The 8,631-nt window shown below is 35.9% G+C and overlaps 1 protein-coding gene across 1 annotated transcript; it reads right to left on the reverse strand.

Annotated features, from left to right (window-relative positions):
• Positions 1-2,881: 2,881 nt before the first annotated feature.
• LOC124632042 lies at positions 2,882-7,858 on the reverse strand. The gene is made up of 4 exons (XM_047166696.1): positions 7,673-7,858; positions 6,016-6,809; positions 5,768-5,944; positions 2,882-3,971 (listed from the first exon to the last, which is right to left on the reverse strand). Exons 1-4 carry the CDS (start codon positions 7,806-7,808, stop codon positions 2,955-2,957), a joined length of 2,124 nt encoding a protein of 707 aa, XP_047022652.1. The 5' UTR covers positions 7,809-7,858; the 3' UTR covers positions 2,882-2,954.
• Between the last annotated feature and the right edge of the window lie 773 nt (positions 7,859-8,631).

Below are 8,631 nucleotides of genomic sequence, written 5' to 3' on the forward strand. Positions count from 1 at the left end.
ATCTGTCGCTTCTACCACCTTTGTCAACGTCTGCTCTAAGAATACCCATTAACTACGCAAAATAGTCTAGTCTAGTTAACACTGTAGTTAGCTAGATTTTTCACGAGATTTCTCAACGAATTATGAGGGCGAGATTTTGCGGGTTGGAAGCAAGATTCTTTGTGATAATATTGTTCGAATAAAAATTTTCTTTGAATAAGTTAAACGTTAAGGAAAATCTCATATCCGGTAATTCTAAGAGGGAGAGGTTCTTTATTAGTTGGACAGTTATTTACTTCCAATTTCAATAATATTGCCTTTTCAATGACTATACAGGACTTACCTACATCACAGTGGTAGAACACACTAGCCGTTGCATGCATCTCCATATTTATTGACGTTGAAGAAGTTATATATAATAAATACTTATCTACTTCCACGAAGATCTTAGAAAAAACATATTAAATACCCGTACATGTCATGAGATCTTGTTACCCCGTCGTGTCACTCCCGATCTCCTAGCTTCCACGCTTTTCTTAAATACTCTATAGATTCCGGAGTTCGCGGAAATTTCCTATTGTGGAAAAACACAATCTTTGAGTAACGTTTTGGGACTTATTGTATACTAGCTTTGCCATATGATTCCGTTCGCATTTTGAGGAAACTATGCTTCCTTTTCTCTCTATCCCAATCATAATTTCTACGAGTATTGAATAAATTTGGATTGAAACAAACGAATAGTTCGTTTTAACTTTTGTAATGAATATAAAAATATTAATTTACCTTCCTTAATTTTTTAAAACAAGCATTCCTAGATACGTTTTTGTACATATTTTAACCAACACATTTAACTTACTCAATTAGCTAAAACGTCGAATTTCACAAAGTTTCGAGCTTTGAACGATAGGTGCTTCAAGAAATTACAGTTCTGGTACTAAGTTCTAAATTGTCAAGATTTAATTAGACTTTACTATAATAAATACAAACTTCCAACCTGATGAGTTAGTAATTAAAGTCATAACTTTACAATAATATAATTATTTTAGTCATTTAAGTTTCACTAGAGAAACAAAGACTTCTATGTATCGCAATTTTATTGTTTCTAAGCGTATCTGTCTACAAGTAAGTACTCTGTTTAAAGTAAACTGTTTTGGTCACAATGTTGGTGTGCATCTACAATTTGGAAGGATTAAGACTCTTCAATCTATATTTTAACATAAGTCGATAAATGTTTATGACTATCTTTGATTTATTGAAACCTTTATTCCCGGTAAAAGCATTAAAACTAACTAAATAAGCAGCCTTATATTTTCGCTTATACTGAGTAACAGGTTGAAGGAGTCAGATAGGCAGTCGCTCCATGTTAAGCACCGATACATCTAGGCAGCATAAAAGCAGATCTAAACATAGCTGGATAAGATTACGTGCTTATTTGCCATTAATTCTCTTATGTAAACAATACCATACTTAATAGGTAAAAAAGATGTTACAGAATATAGTATCTATAGAAAATTCTCCAGGACAATTTTTCTCGGTACCTTCTCAGAAAGCGCAGGTGTTATGCCAACAATGAGTTATGGCAGTTGGGAAGACTTGCCGTGAAACTGAAATTAACTAAACTCAGCGGGGACTGTTAATTTCATTAGCTAGCTAACGCAGCGAACACTTTTTGTTGGATATAATTCGTGCTTGCTTCGTATTTTTAGGGTTCTTTAAGAATATTTTTTACTGAATGCGAAAAAAGGAGGTTCTCAGTTTGACCTGTATCTAAGTATTTTGATGTGCGATTATCTCACGTAGGTTAGTAGTAGGTTTTCAGCATAGTATGTTCAGACTTGGGAGGTTTTAGGTAAGTAGGTAGTTATATTATTGAAGTCGGTTTTATTTTTATGTAAAAAGTTTTTTTTATATTTTTCTTGCATAAGTTTGATAGGTACAAAATTTGAGAGAAAGTAGGACAGCTTGTCAAAAGTATATCTGTGGTGACTATTTTGATATTTACCACTTTATTAAAAAACTCTACATTCGCAAGGAAAAATTCTTTGTGTGTATTCACAGAATAAAATCTGATTATCATCTAAAATTATTTTCATGGCCGCCAATAAAGTTTTCTTCATGTTCGCAGTAGTAATAAAATAAATCACTACGGAACCCTCATTACTTTTATTTGCAACATCTTCAGCTTCTAACAAACTGCAGGTAATCGTCGTGAAATAAAAAATGTCTCTTTTCTTCTTTTATTTTATTTTTTAATACATTGTGCACACTCAAATTTTATATTTCATAATTTTCTTGCTCAACATTTATTAAATTATTACGCTCATATTTCTTTGTTTTGTGACAGCGTGCATTCTTTTGAGCGTTATAATTCTTTATTAAAAAATTTGCTGTTATCTACCTAAATAAAAAATTTAAGCGCCTTTCACAGGTATGCATATTCTTCTAAAACTACTGTTGGTGTTACTTAAGAATCAAACGAACTTACCTTGTGAAGTTTGATTCCAATTATACGAAGGTTCCACCGAAGACAACTACAAATTTACATGCAGCAGCTCATGAGATGGTGCCATCCTTATCACACTTTGAAAGCCTATATAAAACTAATAAAGAAAATTTATCGTCTGTCTCGCTCGCACCTCCTCCCGGGCGCGCGCGCCACCATGTTGGTCATTATTTTAGAGTCTTTTGGGTATTTGGGGCAGGGTGGGTTTGTAGTTGTCTTCGGTGGAACCTTCGTATAATTGGAATCAAACTTCACAAGGTAAGTTCGTTTGATTCTTAATTATTACTTCAGGTACCACCGAAGACAACTACAAATTTACATGCAGATGTTTAGAGTGAAATGACAACATATTTTTAGAACAAAAAATTATCTTTTATATTTTTTCAAGCTTATAAATCACAAATTTTTAGATCAAGGTACATTTATTACTTCTTAATTTATGAAACAATTAATACAATAAATGTATCTGATTCTATGATTGACGAAATATCGCATTAACAAATGAATTATTTGTATCTTTTATCACATGTTTATTATAGTATTTAAGGAAAACGTTTGATGTATTGCTCCATCCTGCAGCCTGTCGAACGGTTTCTAAGTTAACTCCCGAATTGTGCGCGGCTGACGTGGAGGCATGGCGAGTACTATGCGCTCCAAATATTGAGATATCTATACCGCTCTTTTTTAGCACATCCTTAACCCAGTGGGCCAAGGTCTGTGACCCAACTTTTTTATGTGGCTTACGGATACTAATGAATAAATTGTCTTCAGACGTATTATTTCTCAAACCCGAAGTTTTCTCAATATAATTTTGAATAGCCAATGCGGGGCAAATTGAAGGGTTTTCATGAACAAAAGGCAAACGAATTAATGGTTGACAGGCTCCAGGTCTGGAGGTTTTTATAAAATCTGGAACTCTAATCATGATCTCATCATTTTGAGTAGAAATATTTTGCAGTTTAATAAGACTTAATGTCTGCATTCTTTGTGCAGAGGCAATCGATAATAAGGTGACTGTTTTGAGAGTTAAATCTTTCAAAGATAAATCAAGATGAGGAAAAAATTGAGCCAAGTAATTAAGTACAATATTGGTATCCCACGTTACATCGTATTTGGGGACACATGGCCTCAATTTATAGGCTCCCTTAAGAAATCTGTTAATATGGCTGTCACCCACAGTTTGTTTATTCAATATTATGACTAGAGATGATCTTATTGAATTTAATGTACTATAACCACAACCATCTTCAAATTTCGAGGTTAAAAATTCAATCACTTGAACCACATTGGCCCTGTAAATGTCATAATTGTGATTATTACAAAATGACCACCATGATCTCAAATACGAATCATACTGTTTAAGAGTATTTTGAGCGAATGACGCCATAAAAATATTTAGGGAAGAGGAAGGCATACCGCTGTTGGCTAGCGCCTTCCTGATAATTTCGCTGCCACCAGGATAAGGTCTGCGTGCAGAGGGTGGCACTGTCTGAAAGGTGAATACAGTAAATGTTTATTGGGTCCGAAGTATAGCTTTTGTGACACTACCAAACTCAACCAAAGTGGGTACCATGGCTGTGATGGCCAGTTAGGAACTATTAATATGCCTTCTGCTTTATCGGTCTTAATTTTTCGCAAAACTTTTGTAATAATGCTAAATGGGGGAAAGGCATAAAAGTAAATATTTTTCCATTCGAAAGTAAAAGCATCTACAACTTCTGAAAGCGGGTCAAGTTTCCATGAGGCGAATCTATGACATTTGAAATTTCGTGAGCTTGCGAATAGGTCAAATTCAGGCAGACCAAATGTATTAATAATTTTCGAAAATATGTTATTAGACAATTCCCATTCCGTATCAATTTTTAATTTCCTTGATTCCCTATCCGCCACTATATTATCTTCTGATTTTATGTAGGATGCAAATATATAAATATTTCTTTCTTCACACCACTGCCATATCTCACGTGCCAATTGGTTCAAGTGTGGGTGTTGCACACCACCCATTCGGTTAATGTAACATATGGCAGTAGTGTTGTCGATTCTAAGTAAGATATCACAGTTACTTAAATTGGATGTAAATATTCGTAAGCCGTAAAAGGCAGCTTTCAACTCTAACGCATTTATATGACATGATATATCAGATAGTGTCCAATTACCATGAGAACTTTGATTTGCGCATGCTACTCCCCAGCCTGTTTCAGAAGCGTCACTGAATATTTCAATGTGAAAATTGTTAGTAGTAATTGGTGAACAAGATGACATTATGTTTCTTTGCCACCAATTGAGGTCACTGTGAATGCTGGAAGGTAGTAATATCTTTTTATTATAATTATCTGTGTTATCTAATGCCAAAAGTTTCTCTCGTTCAAATAGCTTTGTATAAAGCCAGCCATAACGAACTGCGGGGCATGCGGAAGTCAAAAGTCCAATAAATTCAGCGAAATAACGTATAGTACATTTTTTTACTCTTAAACACGCGTTGATTCGGTCTAGTATACGTTGTCTCTTTTCATTTGGCAATGAAATTGTCATATCTATTGAGTTAAACACAAAACCCAAATATTGGCAAATATTACCAGGTACTAAGTTGCTTTTGGTTGTATTAATCACAAAACCTAATGATTCTAAAAGATTTTTTGTGGTATTAATATTCAATAGGCATTCTTCGTATGATTTCCCAATGCACAAGATATCATCGAGATATGCAACCGAAAGAAAACCAGAACTACGTAAGTACTGAAGAATAGGTTTCAGAAGTTTCGTAAACACAAATGGGGCTGTACTGAGGCCAAAAGGTAAAACATTAAATTCATAGAGAATATTTTTCCACTGGAAACGTAATTTTTTCCTACTTTCCTTGTCGACGGAAATAAGAAAATAAGCGTCTTTCAAATCTAAGCTTGCCATATAATAATCTTTATCTAATAATTTTAATACAGTTCTATAGTCCTCCATTTTGAAATGGTCTAATTGAATGAATTTGTTCAAATGTTTTAGATTAAGAATAAATCTGTGTTTATTATTAGGTTTAGGTACTGTAAATATTGGTGAAATGATTTGTTCTTTACATGGATTACACGGCGATATGAAGTTAGATTTTTGAAGTTCATTAACACATTGAGTCAATATTGTATCTGATTGTAGATTTATGTTTTGAGTCGGCCCTTGAAATGGTTCGCTTTTAAAAGGTATTATGTAACCTCTAACCCATGATAGAATCACGGGGTCATCAGTTATATTAGACCATTCATCGATAAAGTATTGTAGTCTCCCTGCTATAGGTACCTGGTTATTTAGTGGCGCCTCCGCGTCGTCGTCCGTGCGCGTGAGCTGTAGTTCCGCGGCGTCGTTCCGGAGTTGGATGTGTTCTGCGTGTACTGCCGATCTCGCGTGGGCGCCGGCGCCGGCCTCCGCGGTGTGGGATTTCGACGCGTCCCGCCGGCAGTTGCCCGCGTCGTCCCCCTCGCGTTTAAAGCTCCTCGTTGTGTTTGGGTTGTCGGAGTTTGTCTAAATGCCACGCGTGCGGTGCTCACTGCTTTCATCTCCAACCCCGACTTGGCAATAGCTTTGTGAGACTTCAACTGATCGGCTAGATCTGATCCAAACAAGTATTCATCAATTTTACTGTTTTTTACCATATCTTTGGTTTCTTTGTTTAATATCTTAGTGATATCGAATCTTCTTGACACAGATTCTTTGTAATGACAGTCGCAGATTAAACGAGCGGCATCACTAAGAGGATGAATTAATTGTTGTAATTGCTGGTTTGATGAATCTTTTGATGAAAGTATCATATTCAAGGCTGATCCTATGGCGGTAAGTGCACTTGACAACTGATTTTGCTTCATCTGATTGTAGGAATCCTTCTTTATGTTAAAGTCATTTAGTGCAGCTTTGACTTCCAGGTTAAGTTTAGGTGCTTTTAGGTTTTTACAATTTTCCGGTGTAAGGTACTTTTTTAAAAGTTCCTGTTTGATTTCTTTGTTTAGTCCATTCGTTACTATATGAGACCATCTTGATGCTAAGTCTTTATGAAGATGTTCGCCATACTCCTTGAGATTAGAAGGATCCTCACCTAAAATCTGCAGGATTTCAGGATCCAAACTAGAGGGTTCGTCCACCGGCTGACCTTCATTAATAAGTTCTTCATTGTTGATGGTAAGGGTATCTTTTGTTGTAGTGGTCGCTTGCGACATTGACGGAGGCAATGGTGGGGCGCTCAATCTAGATGGGCCAGGCAGAGGTTCCTCATCATCCAGTGTGAAAACGTCATCTGGATTTGTGAAATTATCTGTGTTTTCGAATTCAGCCGCTGACCATTCTCTTTCTGCAAGAGTACATAAGTACTTGTTCAATACAAATTTACACTCTGTACGATAAACGTGGAGGTAAAAAATGTCTCGACACAATAAACGTGGAGATAATAACGTCTCGACACGATAAACGTGGAGGTAATAACGTCTCGACACGATAAACGTGGAGGTAATAACGTCTCGACACGATAAACGTGGAGGTAATAACGTCTCGACACGATAAACGTGGAGGTAATAACGTCTCGATACGATAAACGTGGAGGTAATAACGTCTCGACGCGACAAACGTGGAGGTAATAACGTCTCGACACGATAAACGTGGAGGTAATAACGTCTCGACGCGATAAACGTGGAGGTAATAACGTCTCGACACGATAAACGTGGAGGTAATAACGTCTCGACACGATAAACGTGGAGGTAATAACGTCTCGACACGATAAACGTGGAGGTAATAATGTCTTAATACGGTAGACGTGAAAATATAAACATCTCAAAACTATGGACGTGGAGATAATAAATATCTTGGCACGATAGACGTGTTGATACGATATGCGTGAGCATAAATTGCTTTTACAGTAAACGAAAGTGGATCCAAACGGTATCTAATTTACCTAATATTAGTCTTATAAATACTCTTTAACATGATAGGCAACACAAATATTGCATGTACGAAATACGTTATTACCATATTTCTATAATAATATTAACATATTATTTATTTTAGGCATGAGGGTAGTTAACAAAAAGAAATTGTTAAAGAAAGATCTAAATTCTAGTTAATACTGTTTGTTACATTATTAAGCACCAATGGTTTCGACTTACAAGTATCTAAGAACGTTTAAAATGATTATAGGTACTCATATGAATGAATTGTTACCTGGATTATCCGATGTTTCCGACGATGATGACCTTGGTGCACATTTTTTATATTTCTCCAGTTTTCGTTCCAATTTTTTCACTTTCCTACGTATATCACTTCTAGATCGCGATCTCGAACGTTTCCTTTTACCCATAGTTTCCACGAAAAGGAAAGATAAATAATTTAAATAATAACGGTGTGACTCGGACAACACAAAATCACGTAATGACCAACATGGTGGCGCGCGCGCCCGGGAGGAGGTGCGAGCGAGACAGACGATAAATTTTCTTTATTAGTTTTATATAGGCTTTCAAAGTGTGATAAGGATGGCACCATCTCATGAGCTGCTGCATGTAAATTTGTAGTTGTCTTCGGTGGTACCTGAAGTAATAATTATAAATAGTGAACATCACAGATTTTATCGAGAGTCACATGCTCTGTAGCATACAAAGTATGAACCCATACGTAATCGAAGAATTTCACTCACGCGGGCGCTGCGCACGCTCAACACGGTAGCTGGACAAATTGATCTATTTTCCTGCTCACTGACTGAATTCACAAGGGCTTTATGTGTATTATGTGATTATGATTAGTTTTAAGGTATGATTATATTTTGATTAGTTTTTTAGAATGTTAGTTATAATTTGTCTACGCTATCGCATTAGGATAAGTTCCTGTAATAATAGTCGTAAGTTGATAATAATAAATAATAAATAAAATTTACTTGTGGTATAAAAAAAAGTAATTTGTAGTATACCACTCCGCTATACAATTTTCAAATACATGCAATACAAAACAACTGCAACTTTATACCAACCCTTCCCCAAAGAAAACTTCTTCTACGAAAGTTCTCAAGGTTTTAAAATAACGGCGTACAATGGCGTGCTATTTTATTTCTAGCGGCACCACGTCGCAGAGTTCAATCATCACATGTATGGTCTCCGAGGGGGGAGGGGTGGGGGGAAAGAGTTTGAATT

Source organism: Helicoverpa zea, chromosome 7 (assembly GCF_022581195.2).
Source record: "Helicoverpa zea isolate HzStark_Cry1AcR chromosome 7, ilHelZeax1.1, whole genome shotgun sequence".
NCBI lineage: Eukaryota > Metazoa > Arthropoda > Insecta > Lepidoptera > Noctuidae > Helicoverpa > Helicoverpa zea.